The sequence below is a fragment of the Branchiostoma belcheri genome, unplaced genomic scaffold (genome assembly GCF_001625305.1).
Source record: "Branchiostoma belcheri isolate BF01 breed outbred unplaced genomic scaffold, Haploidv18h27 scaffold145, whole genome shotgun sequence".
NCBI lineage: Eukaryota > Metazoa > Chordata > Leptocardii > Amphioxiformes > Branchiostomatidae > Branchiostoma > Branchiostoma belcheri.
Genome location: NW_017802880.1, coordinates 616,264 through 634,035, shown reverse-complemented (window position 1 = coordinate 634,035; position 17,772 = coordinate 616,264). Strand labels below are relative to the sequence as shown.

The following is a 17,772-nucleotide window of genomic DNA, read 5'->3' as shown; positions in this document are numbered from 1 at the left end:
TTTGCTTTGGAGCAAATATAGCGATGGGTTCACCACATTTTACGACATGGCAGGGAAAGAAATGAGAAACACTAGAAAGGCCAACATTTGCTTCGGAGCAAATGTAGGAATTTCACTCCATACCCTTCCCCAAACAAAAATGAGAGATTCTAAATAAATCATACTGCAATAATACAAGGACAAGCTGTTTGAATCTCGACAGGTATTTACAAAACTGGCACTTGGCAATTATCTCCCTTTTTTTTTACTAAAGATACAACGACACGCACTTTAAATCTCGACAGCTTTACTTTACACTTTTGACGAGATTGTAACTACTACTAACGGAAGCAAAATTTTCACGGCCTGAGAAAAATGGACATGTTCACGGAAGTATATATTCACGGTGGTGACAGTTGCAGGAAAAAGAAAGTCCAGGAATTATTTCCTAACTGTAATGATAAGTTCACTATACAGAGGTGACAGTGAAAACCGTGAACATTGACCCCCCGCTTGCGTTGCGGTACAGTGAAAAAAAATTGGGAATTACAGCAATCAATTTACTGAGTATGTTTGCTTAGTTTCCAGATGTTTTGTACTTCTAGTTTTTAAATGAACGAAAACCGATGCGCGCACAGATGTTACTTTTGTGACAACATCAAAGTGATTTTGGTTTGTATGTTGAAAAAATACAAAAGACTAACATTCAAAGTTATTGAAATTCTTGAGTAAGACCAATCAGTTTTGGAATGTTAAAAGCAAAGCAATGGATATTAAAACGAAAAAATTAAAATTAAATGTTGAAATTGTTAAAATGTAAAATGGTTAAAATGGTTAAAATTGTTGAAATTGTTAAAAATGTTAAAATTGTTAAAAATTGTAAAAAGGATAATTAAAAATATCCAGTGTACAGGGGTTCGAACTCGTAATGTCTGGACTTGCAGCCCTGCGCGTTACCAACCGAGCTATCTGGACACGTTTCCAACACTCTCTGCATTGTATGTCATATAAAGTGAACAACATGGCGGTAACGATCGCTTCAAGTACTAGTAAGGGACTTTCTAGGAGATACACTCTACAATTTTGGTGATTCTTCAGAAATCGATAACAGAATATATAATACTAGTCGGTGAAAATTGTGGAAAATTGTTGATACCGTGGCGCGCGCGCGTGCGCCGACGATACACATTACGTACCGTTGTTTACAGTACTCGCGGTGCGCAGGTCATTGACCTCCCGCTTGCGTTGTTCCAACAGAGAAGAGCAAAATATCTGGCAGTTTTTGCGTCAGATTTTCAGTGTTTGTTAAAATCATATACAGGCATCCATGCAGCTATAATTCTTCCAACTAGTTCGTAGTTAGGTGAAATGTTTATAGGAATCACACGAATCGGTATCCGGTATCAGAGTATCATGGCCCACGGCCGAGACCGCGTGGACCAGCTGCGCTGGTACGTGAAAATGGTAGTAAATAAATTAATTAGCCAACAGCCAATCAACAGCCACATCTGCAAACATGACCACACCTGCTTGTATGCCCGTATTTGGGCCTTCCCCCGAATTCCTTTCTTATTACGTCACGCGCGTACGCCCCCACACTACTTTCCTATGGGGACCACTAAAAAGCAAATAAAACGATTGTAAAAGCTTGTATCAAAAAAATAAAAAAAAGCCTAAGGGTATTTACCCACTCTACCTCTATACGAAATTACAGGTAATTTCGCCCAAAAATGAAGGAGTTGAATCAATTTAAAGAAGTGGCAGGAGGAGGAGGAGGAGGAGAAGGAGGAGAAGAAACATCAGAAAAAGCAATATGGGTTCACCACCACTTCGTGGTGTGGTGAACCCATAAATATGAGTTTTTAATTTCTTTAGCCAATGTGAATTTAATTAAAATTAACATGCACAACTTACCTCATCAAGAGCCAGCCAGTCGTCCCCGCTGATTTTCAGTTGAATTTTGTCGGGTCTTCCAAAGTTTCCAAAGAAGGTAGGTGTGATATCTGCTCTTGTTGTTCTGAAATTATACAAAAAAAAACGCCAATGTCCTTTTTTGATATATATCTTTAATTATGTTGCTTTCTTCAGTTTTGTGAGGATAAAAGTTTATTGAAGTTCGTAATTAACATTTGTTAAAAATGGTCAACTAACTAAGATTTATGATGAAGTTCTCAACAAATCAAAGGAGGACAGCAGCGGTCAGGGTTAATTTCTAAAAGACCACATTTTTATTCACTCTTAAACTGATTTCTTTAAGAATCTGGCAAATTAGTAATAAAAATAAATATTAGTTAGAGCACTTTTCTGTCATTGTTGTACCCATATTGGTTCATTAATCTGTCGTAATGTAAATAGTTAGTTCTAATAACTACAATTTATGCAAACTTGAAAAAACATCTACCATTCTTTAACAATATTTTTCTATAAAATAAATAATTGATTATATAAAAATTAATGAGGGATATATGTTATTAATTAAAGAGTATCGAAATGTATGTAAAACAATAAGGAACATATTTTGCTGTGGTCTGTTTGGACCCTACTGGCCCATACATAAACTTTCTAATATAACTTCCAATGCAAAGAGCCAATCCAGTAAGAACCAAACAAACTCATGGAAGGTGACTTTTTTCTGATCAAAAACTCTAAAATGTCACATATAAATGGATGCCTGTTGTCCAAGCGGGCCCCGGTCTTTTTGATGAGGGTAATACATGTAAAAAGCTTGTAAATTTGCAAAATTTAGTGATTAGTCAGATGTGAATATCAAACATGGGCCTTTAGCTAGCCTTCTAACAGGTTTACCAAATTACCCTAATGCTAACTATTAAATCTAAAAAAAAGAAAACATTACCATACTTTACATATGAGAGGAATTGAAATTCTTATTATTTAAAAATCTCTCGCCTGCATGTCAAGAGACAAAAATAAGAGTCGGTCATAATCATGTTCTTAAGCTTCCGGGTTAAAAAAAAATGTGTTCAGTTTTCTTAACAATAAATAATATCCCATCTCCAACACTTACCTAATATGTCAAACAGAATATACGTTTTTAAATGCATCGCTCTAACCTTCCCTGGTTGAATGAAGCGGGAATCTGAAACCAATTGGTCCAACGGTTGGAAGAATAAATCCGGAAGGAGATCTTGTCCTCTGTCTTAGCATTATCCACGTCCCTTACATCCAGCTCGATCACGTGTTTGTTTATCCCTGTACGAATGTAATAAAAAGTTAACGATAGATTTTGCTGGTTCTTTAAAAAACGATTAACGTACTAGACTTCCAGACAAATAGGTACAGTATGTTATGAAAAACTTAAACTTTTCTCCAACTCAAAATTTGACTCACCAGAAATTTTCGTCCGAATCACTCAGTCTTCCTCAGCTATCTGACCCGAATGCTGTGGACACGTGATTTTTCCCACGTGTGACGTCAGCAATGGGTTAAAGGTTGTCTGGGAGGACTACAAGTGTTTTTCGATCACGTTACAGAAGCCTTAAAGAAGTGTGGATACCCTCAGTGGCTCATTGGGAAAGACTCCGAGCCCAGACAGCCCCGGTCTAAACCCCAGGATAGTCAGGGAACGGGAGGGAAAAACAGAAAAACACTTGTAGTCCTCCCATACGTAAAGGGTGTTTCTGAGCCCCTACGTAGAATCTTTGCTGCACACGAAGCGAGTACCTGTTTCAGACCTCATCGTACGTTAAGATAACTCCTTGTGGCACCTAAGGACAAAACTCCCAAGGAACGACAAATGTGGGGTTTTCTACCACATAAGTTGCCAGGGAAACACTTACAGAGGCCCCTGTCGGGAAATTTATATCGGGGAAACTGAGCGCTCACTAAAAACCAGGTTTCTAGAACATAGACGACCCAGTTCTGTTGCATCTGAGGTGTCACAGCACATCCACATAGAATCACCGGGACACACAGTGGATTTGGAGGGGGTCAGAATCTTGGATACCGAACAGGATTACTTCAAGAGAGGCATAAAAGAGGCCATATACATCAGGGCACTTCAACCATCGCTCAACCGGGACGGGGGGCGATATCGACTTCAGACAACCTTTGACCCTTTGCTGACGTCACACGTGGGAAAAATCACGTGTCCACAGCATTTGGGTCAGATAGCTGAGGAAGACTGAGTGATTCGGTCGAAAATTTCTGGTGAGTCAAATTTTGAGTTGGAGAAAAGTTTAAGTTTTTCATAATGTAATTTACCAACTCAGATGAACTTTCATGCTGAGGTACAGTATGTCAAGTCGGAATTGTGTAACTCTAATAATTTGTCGATGTTCTGCTGTACTAAATGCTTTTAATATGCTTGTACATATATGACATAATGTATTTAATGGCATCAAGTTTATTTGTTACTCTAGTTGATATTAGTCCTCTTCTTTTTTGCTGTATCATAATAAGAAGGAACTTACCTCTGCAAGCAGACTGGCCGATATGGAGAGTTGTTGTTCCCGCTGAACAGGACAGACAAGAGGTGGACCCCGCTGTGCTACTGTATTGTCCGGCAGGACAGTAATGACAAGACGTGGAGCCTGCTGTATTGCTGTACCTTCCGGCAGGACAGTCCTGGCAACCGCTTGACGCCGCTGTGCTGCTGTATTGCCCGGCAGGACAGACCTTACAGCCCGTGGATCCTACTGCATCGCTGTACTTTCCCGCTGGACAGTCTAAACAGCTTGTGGCCCCCCCGCCTGTGCTGTACTTCCCGGCTGGACACTTCTGACAGGACGCCGCTCCCGGAGCGCTGCTGAACTCCCCTGCTGCACACGGCACGCACATTGTCCTGTTGTCGTTACTGGCCGCTCCCGCCGGGCAGATGTCTTCCCGCTCGTCCCCCAGCTTACACTCATGGCCGGGACGACATTGGTGGCAGGTGAAGGCATTGTGATCAGCTATAAAAGAACGCAAATCTACCAATTACTAAACAAAAACTCGGAGACCTGCCATAGATCAAATGCATTATATGTTTTAAATTTTCAGAATTTCCTCTTTAATTATGCAAATTTAGTCTTAATTTGCATAAGTTGCATCTACTTATGAAAGTCTCTGTATGGGCTATCTACAAACCAAAAACTCTTAATTTGCATAATTTGGGTTAATTATGTACAGCTCTCCCTCAGCTACCTACACACCAAACATGATGAAAAAACGTTGTTCCTATCTGGACTTATCGGCATTTTAAAGTTTTTGCCACAAAGTCCCCTGCAGTTTCAGAACAAGCTGCTATAGAGAGACCAAACCCTTACCACTTATTCCTGACATGAAAAGCTATCTGTCACCAAAAACCCAACACCATAGCATGTTCAGGACAAAAGATACAAAAACTTGAAGTTCTGCAGTAGTACCAAGGTCATCCCCTAGGAGGCCAATATCTGTCCTTGACCTTCGTTTTTCTAAGATTTACCAAATACCATCACAATCTAAATGGGTTATGAAGATATGTTGACTAGAAATGTACGGAAACACAAACACACAGACACACACACACAGACACGCCAAAACAATACCATTATCATGGTAGGTAACACATTTGGATGGTAACCTTTGGATGGATTGTTAGGTGTTGGGTAGGCAAACGTCAAAGTCGATTTTGGGCCTCCTTGTGGCCTCGGCCAGGTTGTTTAAATTAAGAAAATAATTTTAAAAAATGCATATCAAAATGTGCACATATTATACTTGTACTTACCTTTTGAACATTTTTTGGGGTTATCTTGTATTTTATGCCATACGTTTTGTTCCCCCAAAGTACGCAGTCGAGCCCCGGCTTGGAAATATGACCATAGCATAGAGCAAAATCGTTTGGTTCCCCCGAAAAGAATATCTTTATATATATATATATACATAAACATGACAAACCCTTCACAGCTTTCTGCCCAGGTCTGCATCCTTCTACACAGCGCCCCTCATGTTGATACTTGCAGGTGTCACAGTCTGTTGAAGCAGGTCCGGAGCAGGTCCTATTCCCTTCATTACTGACGTCTTTGCAAAAGCTGCTGCATTCTACATAGAAATATGCTTTCGCTTAAAAAGTACATGTATTCGATAGGTTAAAACAACAGCAAAAAACATTATTATATAGGCGTCGATCAATCAAAAGACTCCATTTTGCATTAAAGCCGTAACCGCAAAAGTGGTCGGCCATTTATTGGAATAACCGGCAACTTTTTGGACCGTACCATTATACTGGGGACAGTAATGTTAAGATATGTAGTATGTATCATTTAAAGGAAACCTAAAGGTTAGTTTGAAAAGCCAAGTCTACTATTCGATGGTTATAGCCCCTGACCACCAGGGATTATCTCACCACATACACAACGGGGCGGGCAATAACCATTTTTAGGACTAGAAATTGACGAACCTTATGTTTACAAACTCATTTAAACAATATTACTGAAATAAATCTGACAGATTGTGTGATTTACTACATGTTATCCTCTAGTAAAGAAAGAAGGTAAATTCTTTAAGCTGACAATAGAATTCACAAAGTTTATCACTAAGAATGTTCAACTCAGTGGAAATTGTTTGACATTTACACACTGACATTTAAAAATACATATTACAACATACTTTTGCATACGCTGTTATCATCAAAGTGTGTCAGAGGGCACTCCGTCAAACAGTCCACAACACCATCAGGGCGAGTTTCTTCCATCCTCTTAATGCCTAGGAAGAAAACAAGAAAAAAAAAATGTTTCAAAGTTGTTGTTTTTTTAACTTTGGAACAATCTACTCACAACTCACACGAAAGGAACACCATATTGTTTTTTCTTAGGACATCCAAATGAAATTTTTGGAACAAAAACAATATATACGTAGTTTTATACGGTTTTCTAGCAGCTATTGGCTAGAATACATATATCCATATTTGCTTTCAATATGAACAGCAAAAGACTAATTATTGACTCAAAATTAACACATATCAAACTTCTATTGACATAGTGTATGTATGCATTACTTACATGAACAGGTTTTTGAAGCGGTGTCAGATTTCATGTGCTGCGGACACTGGGCGACGCATTCGAAATCACCAGTGTGTCCTTCTCTGAAGGGGTAGGACACCTTCAGATGTTTACAGGCGATACAGTCAGTTGGAGAGTTAGATCCACTTGTGCGGCATCCTGTGTACACAAAAAAAAGAAAAGAAATGCATGATCTTCTCTGTTGCTACAGAATGACTCTATGCTTGGCTATGGTCAGGTCATGTATTTATTATATTTTAATTAACATTATAATTGTTTGACGCACAAACCAGTAGATCGTTTAGCACATACTGTTATGTGCAACTCCACACTTTCCCAATATAGTTTACTGTAACAGTATTCAGCGCATATAAAATCAATGAGTCCCTTCTACTGTAACAGTTTTTTTACGTTATGTGATCTGTCTACCACACAACGTTCTTCTCAGTTCAGCATCATGGCTTGCGGTTCCATGTATCGAAATTACATGACAAATACCGACCCTTATTCCAACAGCGTAACTCGACAATATCGTTAAGTACAAGACTTGTAGCATAGATTGCTTCGCGAATGCTCTCCTGTATGTTCCGAGTACATGCGCGCCACCTTCCTTGGCATACCGTAGCAAAACGACATCATACAAATTCCCATACGTGCCCGTTGGAAAACACCACGTAGCTCTCTTATCCTTTGGAGTTCTCTAATATGCAACAATACGGTCCAATTCGTTGAAAATCGTGTTAAAACGTAGGTATTTAACAGTAAAATTTGCACATGCATTGCTATTCTAGCGAGTATAGGCGGTACTGCAAGCATCAACATAATATATGCATCGACGAGCGGTGTGTGGCTTTTGTAAGTTTATGACTCGCGTGGGCGACATTTAAATGTAACATTAAATGGAATGTACACTTTGGGCAAACATAGAGCTATATTGACATTTTATTTTATATTAGCCAAGTGTTTAGTGCCTACGAACCAAGGAAGAGCAGATACAACTAGAGGTCGGAGATCTCATGTCTTCGTCAGAGGTACATCGTTCTAGAGAAATTAACATGCGTATTCTTCACTCTTTTTAATAATTAATTTGGTCTAAAGAACAAAAGAATCTCTGTACAATTTTTATGGTACAGAACACCCTGAAACGGTTTGCCGCAGATTATACAGATGCGTCGTCACCCGTGTTAGCCTCCCCCCTACGTTATTTGAGTTTGGACTGTTACTGAAAAACAAAAACGTTCAAGAAATTCTTACTGTGTTGAAAGTGTCACGACAGCGCCGCAAAATATAAGAGAAGATGTTATAAAGGAAAGAATCAGAACAGGGTGACTACTGGCTGCTGTTTTGTTAATTTGTCTTTATGACAAATAGAAGACTTGTGTTCTTTGTGTCCTAACATTTGTACTTCCACAGTTAGTATATTCCAAATCTAGGCATCTCATTTTTCGGCCCTTTGCGTTTTTACTGCGCGCTTGCCTTAAATTTAAGGTCATTAGATTTAAGGTCTCCAGTGGACGTCATCCATAGCAATTACTTGGTGTGGCCGTAGAAAATAACCTGACATATGTCCAACCTATCCTCCCCCTGCTGAAGTTATAGTACAATCCCTCAATGTATCGTCATTTGATCCCATCCCATTATGGGGTTCCCCGGCTATATCCAGCTGTCCGCTGTCTCCAAGCAGATGTAGGTGGGGGATTTCTAAACACAAAAGGTCCTATTACGGGGACATAACGACCTCCACGACTCTCATCTTTGAACTCAATTTTGGAGACCACCACAGTAACATGCCTATCAAATTCCATTAACTTCCATCCACATATACAAAAGTTATCCTGCTCACAAGAAAAATTAACAAAATGCCCCCTGTAGTCACAACGAATAGTAAGCACCAAACCAAGAATTATAATCAACATTTTACAAATACCTGAGTTATCTTGCTAACAAGCCACAAACACAAAAGGTGCACTAACGTGTCGCACGGGACCCCCCCCCCCCCCACGAAGCTGAAACTTGTATTTGACTTTGGCCTTAATAGCGGTAATCTGCCTGCCAAAAATCATGGACGTCGAATCATGCCTTCTAGAGTTATAACGCAAAATCCGCAGTTCCCCACACTCCGGCGAGACAATTTCATAGTCCTTCTGACGAAGACAATGACAGGACTAGGGCAACAGAAATAGCCCGGATTTAGGACGAACGAACACCCACCGTACGTACCACCGGCCCTGGGAGTATGTAGGAAAGCGAACACAGTTTCGTTTGCAGCTTAGGTGGCAAACGATAAAAAGAGAACAGTTTTTTTTTTCATAACTGATTAGGCAACGCAACAAAAACAAGCAAGTTTAAATCAAAATGCAAAGACGAACATACCGTTACACTCGGGATGACATTTTTGTTGACAGACCCCGTTGATCATCTCCGTCCCTTCCCGGCAGATGAAGTCCTTTGCCGGCTTGTCCAGCATTGACAGTCCCATCACCTTGACAGGAGACTCTCCACTGCCGAAGGAATAGTAGCGAAGGGACGCCACCTCGTTGAATGAGAAACTCAACCAGACGTGGGGACGCTCCTAGAAAAATAATTTTTTTTAATAAAAAGGTGAGCCTTTTTGTCATGCTCGAATGCCTAAATTACTGAACTATATATACACACCTCATTGTCAGGCGTCTTGCCGTATTGAACGACTGTTTTCACATCGTCCAAATCTTCAGTCACACAGACAAAGTACGACTGGTACAGGGTGGCCGAACCCAGACCGCCGGCGTCGTCATTCAGCTGGGTGGTCTGTAGCCGAAGTGCCTTCAGGTGTGTATAAAACATACTGTTAATCCCACGTTACCTCGCACAGCGGTGTCTTAAGAAATATTTTAGATATACTATCTAAGCTGAATTCAGCGGAAATAACATTCCTAAATCCTGATAAAAGTTTAGGAAATGGTAGGTACCACCAGGTACAGCACTGGAAATAGTCCTATGAATAGCTTCATACTGATACTACTGACATGTCCTTTGCTTTCAGTCCCATAGACTTATGAACATATAAAAAATCAGACTCTAGTACATAAAGAAAAAAAAGCCGTCACCTTCGAACAAAACAATATATTACAGATTCAGTGACAGCTACTCAAAAAGAATAATAAATAGAAAGAAAGGCAGAATTCTACTCTAATCCTAATTGGTGTAAAACACGTTGTGTATTTTAGAAAACCTTTACGGATTAATCTACCTTACGTGACACGTCAGGATACTAAGCGTGCTGACCTTATACAGTGCCACTCCTTCAGGTGTGATCTGTACATATATCCAGGTCTCATGGTTTTGCGGTATGCTGGCAAACACAACAAAGATGTCACCCTCTGATGCTGCAGTGAAGTGGATGCACTTTCCTCCATCGGTCGGATCAAAGCGATGCGCGTTGGACCATTGAATGCTACACGGTACGTCTCCAACTGTGTCACTAGAGAACACCAAAGGGTATTTACATGCATAATACGTTCCCTTATCGTAATTGTATGAAATATAATATTTGTTAGGCAAAGTATATTTTGACAATTAGTTTTCGTCATAAGACAACTACATACCATATTTATAATTCAAACCTAGTTCACCCACATTTTCTGGCTCAAGTGGTTAAGTAGTTTCTTGTACTCAGCTCTGGCGACGTCACGACCTTTTACCGACTGTGTTGAATTTTTAAAATCTAAATTTGAGGCTTTGAAGTCGTCATCCGTCACCGTGAAGACACCTGTTCCCTCGTCATACGTCATGACAAGCCCCTGAACGCTGACCTGGAAAATCGTGACAAAACACATGCTCGAATATAAAATTGTATTGGAGAAGTGTTCTAAAAAGGGATAGATAGCCCTAAAGACAGGCAGGGTGACAAAATACAAAAACTTTTGCTATATATTTCGTACCTTTTTTGCGTGAACGTCGTTACTCCCTCCGTTTTTGTAGCCATCATACAGATGCGGAACAAATCCTTTCCTCGCAGAGAACCACATGTGACGATAGAACTTAAGTGTCAGCACGTCTTGCGCCCGAAGAATCCCCGGGATGTCATACGGCATGTCAAACACGACCGTGAACTCCGTTCCTCCGGTCATGTCTTCCCATGTGGGCACGCCGGTGTTGTTCTCCTGAAGGAACGCCAACATGGCGGTTTCACAGCCTGCCTCTCCAGCGGGCAGGAGGAAGTCTGAACTCAGGAGACGACCCTATATGAAAATAAACATGTGTAGAAGGGAATGTGTATTTTGATAGACTAAAACTTTAAAGTAAACTAAACACACTATGCAGGTAATATATACTATGTAAACATCTTGGTTATTGTCTCTCTTTCTTCTCTTGGCTTGGCTTCGTGTCCGAAGATTTAAGGGTCCTTCCCTCTCCCACTGCATGCCCGCTGGTGGCTGACAAGTCCGATGCGTGACCGGCATACTCGGCCACAGTGGCTGCAGGTAAGTGACGAGTCTGGTGTTGGAGCCGTGACGGCGCGGTTCTTCCTCTTACTGCGTTTCTCTTCGAGGGCAGTTCTGCGTCTCCTCTCGAAGGCAGAGACTGAGTCATGAACTGTATGTCGTCAGGCAGCTCGGTCAGTGGCAAGAGCTGACCACTGACTATGGTCGATGTTGCACAAAGACAGAGATTTCTTTAGACAGTCCTTAAATCTCTTCTTTGGTGCTCCTCTGTTTCGGTGCCCGGTAGACAGTTCGCCGTAGAGGACAATCTTGGGCAGACGATGGTCCTCCATTCTAGAAACATGCCCTGCCCAGCGCAGCTGTGTCTTCAGCAACATGGCCTCGATGCTGAGGACCTCCGCTCGCTTCAGCACCTCAACATTAGTGATGTAGTCACTCCAGTGGATGTTGAGGATGGAACGGAGACAACGCTGGTGGAAACGCTCTAGAAGACGCAGGTGGTGTCTGTAGGTAACCCACGACTCAGAACCGTACAGGAGGGTAGTCAGTACCACGGCTTTGTAGACGCTGACTTTAGTGTCTTTCTTCAGATGCTTGCTCTTCCAGACACGGCTGTGGAGTCTTCCAAAGGCTCTGTTTGCCTTTGCGAGTCTGTTATCGACTTCCTTGTCAATCTTTGCGTCAGATGTGATGGTGCTCCCCAGGTAAGTGAACTGGTGTACAGCCTTCAGTGGTTTCTCGCCAATCTTGATGCAGGGTGGGCGGTACTCCTTTCGGGGGGCAGGCTGGTGGCGAACCTCTGTCTTCTTCAGGCTTACTTCGAGACCGAAGAGTTCGGATGCTTCTGCAAAGCAGGATGTTACACGCTGCATGGCGAACTCGGTGTGGGCTACAAGAGCAGCATCGTCAGCAAAAAGTAGCTCTCGGATGAGTTGCTCTAGGGTCTTGGTGTGGGCCTGAAGGCGCCGTAGGTTAAACAGGCTGCCGTCGGTACGGTATCGTATGTAGATGCCGTCTTCATCTCCAAGATCCTCTGTAGCTTGTTGGAGCATCATGCTGAAGAAGATGGTGAATAGGGTTGGTGCGAGTACACATCCCTGCTTAACCCCGTTGGTGATTGGGAAGTGCTCTGAGAGGTCGTTGCTGCTTCTAACCTGACCCCGCTGGTCTTCATGCAACTGGATCACCATGCGAAGGAACTTCGGGGGACAGCCCAGACGCTCCAGGATCATCCACAGGCTCTTCCTGCTCACAGTGTCAAACGCCTTTGACAGATCAACGAAGGTGATGTACAGTCCTTTATTCTGTTCACGGCATTTTTCCTGGAGCTGCCTGAGCACAAAGACCATGTCGGTGGTACCCCTGTTGGCTCGGAAGCCGCACTGGCTCTCTGGGAGGTGGTGTTCTGCAACAGCGGGGACCAGTCTGTTGAGGAGAACTCTTGCCAGGATTTTACCTGCGATTGAAAGGAGAGTTATCCCCCTGTAGTTCGAGCAGTCGGACTTTTCCCCTTTGTTCTTGTATAAGGTAATGATAACAGCGTCACGAAGGTCCTGGGGAAGCTTTCCCTGTTCCCAGCAGGTTATTGTACTACATGTTTAAACGCTGTATATAATTAAAATAAATATACTTCGTTAGCTATAGGCAGTGTTATATGGTTACTACAATTTTCTCTACCTCTTCCAGATACACTGTAACAGCACGTTGAAGTGCCAGCCTCCTCTTGGTCATGCTGTCCTCAAGGGCTTTGCGGTTTTCAAAATTACAATAACGGATCTCAGTGACCGTCACCATTTCACTCCCATTCTTAGTTCCCTTGTCATCATTACCGGGTTCTGTTGTCTCTCTTGTGTAGTACTTCCGGCTTGTTTCCTTTTCTATTTGTAGATTCCTGAAATGTAACCAATAACATACTGTTCTAATCTTGTCACATATAAATTCCGCATAAAAAAATTAAATTGCTATTGCCCCAGCAGATTCCTGCCCATGAGCCCATTATAAATTTTCGTATATCATTTTTGACACATGGCCATCAGTTCCTAGGATAACCGTCCCTTTACTAGCGAGGTATCGGGGGTATACCGACGTAGTTACTTATTATTCAACTGGATACTACTGTCAGTTAGTCGTAGAAACTATGACTTTGCTGTGCAAAACAAACAGGGTGGCAAGTTTTCGACATTGAAATAGTCCACTGTCCAAATTGAACCCTACACAGTAAACCTTCGGATTGATCTGTCACCCTTGGGACCGCTCGGACCCCAAAACATTTTTTACGGACCCCAAAACGTATTTCTATAAAGGCAGATCTCCCCAACTAAAAATGCATGGAAGTCGTTGGTAACCCTGAACGTTTCGTTAAGATTACGTTGCACCGAGCATGCTTTGGTTCGAGCCCAAATCTGACGACCATAATAACTAACGGCAACTTGATGTTAACAAAATGCCTACTTATTCTCATAAAAAGAGAACTCACCTGCTACCTAAACATCCGTAATCTACCAGTATATCCTCGCTAATTCCCTAATACTAACCAACAAGTAACTACATAGTCTATCCTCGCAAATCCTAACCAACTAGTTACTAACAATGTTATCCTCACTAATCCACTAACCCCAACCAACTAGTAACTACCTAGCCTGGGTGCCATCCGAATTTGTAACGGCTCCCCCGAAAAATCGTCTGGGAACGCGTACAGTCTTTCAGTCTGGTGATTTGAATGTGCGGTCATTTTTTGCCCGCACGCGCTGATTGGTCCCGTCGATCTGCGCTATATACATATGCATGCGTAGGCGTTCCGATCATCATCAACATGGCGGACGCGGAAGCCGACGTTGATGCTAGCTTGATTGACCGGGCGATTTCGTCTGTTTTAGCTGAGTTAGACGGGATTTCAGAGCTGAAACGTGAGACAAAATGACGCACTGAAAGTCTTTTCTTAGTAGGAAAAGATGTTCTCGCCCTACTACCAACTGGCTATAGGAAAAAGTTTGATCTACCAACTCGTCCCTCTCGTATGTAAGAAGCTGGCAGACGCGGGCAGTCCTTTGTTCCACGGCGTGGNAATATTCTACAGAATGTGCGACTAGTGGGGGAGGGGGGCTACTACTCTTGTGTTACACCGCAAATACCAGGGCACCAAAACAATGATATACAACGTTATCGATCGGGAATGGAATTTTTTGAAGCCTTAGTATCCTTCTGTAGACAAAAGAATATGAACTCGCTCACCTTTGTCTGGCTGGTTCTTGGCGGAGGAACTTTCAATCCCTTTGCGCTGCAGAGTTTTTTCAGAGCCCGTGGTGTTTTGGTGGGGGTCGGTTCGCGAGAACGCTTGTCTTTCTCGGCGGGCTCAGGCGTTTTTGGTAGGGGTAACTCTGGAACTGTCGGCAGAATCCTTGGCTCAAGCGACGGGGTCGTTCTCTGAGAAGATTCCGGCGGTGTTGTGGCCTCCAACCCTCGGTCGTCGATTTGTTGCCAGGCTTTCAGCTGCTGCAAGGCTTGTTCTATTTGCCCCACACTTCGAGTGCACTTCTTGCACAGCCGTTCGGAGGCATCCTCCCTTTGGACTAGCACTACGCCGATAGCAGACAGCCGGTCGCAAAGTTTTCCCTCATTGGCATCCTTTGGTTGATCAAAAATCTTCCGGAAGGACTGTAGTCTCGAGCTCCCGTCTCCGCGAAGATTGACGCTGCAAAGACGACAACAGTCGGCGTAGTTCGGAGGAAAGGGGGTGCCTTTCCCCGGGAACTGTGCCGACGCCATCGCCGCAGACTGCCGATCTTTGTGAGGATTTCATCGTACGACATGCTGTCCTTCTTAGCATGGAGCTGCTAACAAGTGTTACCAGCGCGACTTCGCGAAGATAAGACGAAAACAAGGCCATAAAAAACATCTTGCTACAAGAAATGGCTGCACTCGACGTACATGTGTGAATCTCGCGGCAGATTTCTGACCCCGACAAAACAACATGGTCACGTGAGAAATCGGGCGATCTGATTGGAAGAAGGCGTCTACGTGTCATCCAATTGAAAGAGGCTCCGCCCACCGGGTCCCACATGGCTTAGCTCATTACGTGACATCATCACCAGGCGAAAAGACTGTAACCGTTCCCAGACGATTTTTTCGGGGGAGCCGTTACAAATTCGGATGGCACCCAGGCTAGTAACTACCCAGTCAATCCTCGCTAATTCTAACCATCTAGTAACTACTCAGTCTTTCCTCGCTAATCCTAACAAATTTGACGACCATGGTAACTAACGGCAACTTGAAGTTAACAAAATGCCTAATAATTCTCAAAAAAAGAAAACTTACCTGCTACCTAAACATCCGTAATCTACCTCTCCTGCAGGGAATAGCGAGTCAAAGGGGATGTTCAGTAGATCTGAGACCAGCCTCAACACGAAGGAGAAGGGTTTGGGGTAGTCATCAATGGACTCTAACCAGTCCTTCAGCTCTCTTGTTAGGGCTGTCGTGTACATCTCCGTGATGGCAGCGGCGATCTTCTGGTCTCCGCCTTGAACCACCAGAACCTCGTTGCTGTACTCCTGGGCTGATCTGAATGGAAGAGATAAAACAATAAGCTCATAACTCTGTGATTTTGTTCAGTAATATTATCATGTTAATATAACCGCGTATCAGCTCTAAAAAAATTAGCATTTAGTAAGGCATATGCATTTTCAATGAAGAAAGAAAAACTCTCAAAGTGAATAAGCACATATGTAAATGCGACTAAACATTGAAAGAAAGAAATTATAATGACCATAACATTGGAGAAAGACTAATACAATTTCACAAATACAGCAGGATGCATCCACAACTGACAGTAATCAAGTTGTATTAATGCTTATATTTGACTCTTAAATAAACAGACTTACGCTTGCTTCTCTTCCTGTCTTTGGGCCTGTGATTCAGAACCAGATGCTGCATGTGCAGAAGAGTCTTTTGATTCAGTCTTCGACTCGTGCTTGTGAAACCAGCTACTGGACTTGGTCTGTGACGCCTGCGCTGAGAAGGTGCTGAGAGTCATCTTCCAGTCAGATTCTGCTTTAGTCGCGAATTCAGACATCGACAGGTCCTGTGTAGCTTGCTTTGTTTTGATGATCTTTAGTTGCCCTCCGAATTTGGCTGACTTGATGTAGTGTGTTCCCCAGCGGAGGTAGAAATTTTCTGAAATTGCAGAATAATATCACACTTCATATTGGAGACAGTTTCCAGCTTTTAATTCATGTCTGAAATTATTGTAGTCTGGTAGTTGCATTGTCAGTAATTAACTTTCGTTATTATAGTAGTAAAATGGTATATAGTAACAAAGTCAAGTGGAATTAAAGACGATTTTTAAAATGCGGGGTAAGAACAGTAATGTTATCTAGTTTATAAAGCATAGAAATTTGTTCCAGTGAAAAGCAATGTTGGTACTAGTTAATCACCTAGTAAATTTGGCCATTGCAACCCGCCACTGCTCTGTCTGTTAATGGTGGTAGTACTGTATACATTAGCAGGGATTTAGCAGAGTAATATACAGATTTTCTTCTCTTGAAGACAGTCTACTAAAAATGACATGAAATCTACATGCAAGTACATGAGCGAAATATGCCATAACCGGATACTATTTTAGACAGAATCTAGCTCAGACGATTATAGCAAGCCTGGTATAAACGCAATAGTTTTTACCCAGTCTATCCTCGCTAATCCTTACTTCCCAGTGGACGTCACTCCTCGCAAATCCCCTAATACTAACTAGTAAATACATAGGCTATCCTGACAAATCCTAACCAATTAGTTACTAACCAGTTTAACCTCACTAATCCACTAATCCTCACCAACTAGTAACTACCCAGGCAATAATCGCTAATTCTAACCAATTAGTAACCAGTCAATCCTCGCTAATTCTAACCAACTAGTAACTACCCAGTCAATCCTCGCTAATCCTAACCATCTAGTAACTACCCAGGCAATCCTCGCTAATTCTAACCAACTAGTAACTACCCAGCCAATCATCGCTAATTCTAACCATCTAGTAACTACCCAGGCAATCCTCGCTAATTCTAACCATTTAGTAACTTTCCAGTCAATCCTCGCCAATTCTAACCATCTAGTAACTACCCAGTCAATCCTCGGTAATTCTAACCAACTAGTAACTACCCGGTCAATCCTCGTTAATTCTAACCATCTAGTAACTACCCAGGCAATCCTCGCTAATTGTAACCAACTAGTAACTACCCAGTCAATCCTCGGTAATTCTAACCAACTAGTAACTACCCAGTCAAACCTCGCTAATTCTAACCATCTAGTAACTACCCAGTTAATCATCGCTATTTCTAACCATCTAGTAACTACTCAGTCTCCCCTCGCTAATACTAACCAACTAGTAACTACACAGTCAATCCTCG

General features: G+C 42.3%; 1 protein-coding gene across 1 annotated transcript in view; it reads right to left on the bottom strand.

The window, feature by feature from the left end:
* Positions 1-17,772, bottom strand: part of LOC109465001 — a 29,046-nt gene that overhangs the window by 2,521 nt on the left and 8,753 nt on the right. Inside the window, exons 7-20 of the mRNA XM_019762127.1 lie at positions 16,258-16,549; positions 15,695-15,937; positions 13,058-13,271; positions 10,877-11,176; positions 10,572-10,747; positions 10,221-10,416; positions 9,612-9,758; positions 9,330-9,528; positions 6,957-7,115; positions 6,565-6,660; positions 5,854-5,997; positions 4,410-4,889; positions 3,051-3,189; positions 1,894-1,996 (exon numbers count right to left, since the gene is read on the bottom strand). Of these exons, the coding sequence (XP_019617686.1) occupies positions 1,894-1,996; positions 3,051-3,189; positions 4,410-4,889; positions 5,854-5,997; positions 6,565-6,660; positions 6,957-7,115; positions 9,330-9,528; positions 9,612-9,758; positions 10,221-10,416; positions 10,572-10,747; positions 10,877-11,176; positions 13,058-13,271; positions 15,695-15,937; positions 16,258-16,549 (2,888 nt within the window). The remainder of the gene's footprint in view (positions 1-1,893; positions 1,997-3,050; positions 3,190-4,409; positions 4,890-5,853; positions 5,998-6,564; positions 6,661-6,956; positions 7,116-9,329; positions 9,529-9,611; positions 9,759-10,220; positions 10,417-10,571; positions 10,748-10,876; positions 11,177-13,057; positions 13,272-15,694; positions 15,938-16,257; positions 16,550-17,772) is intronic.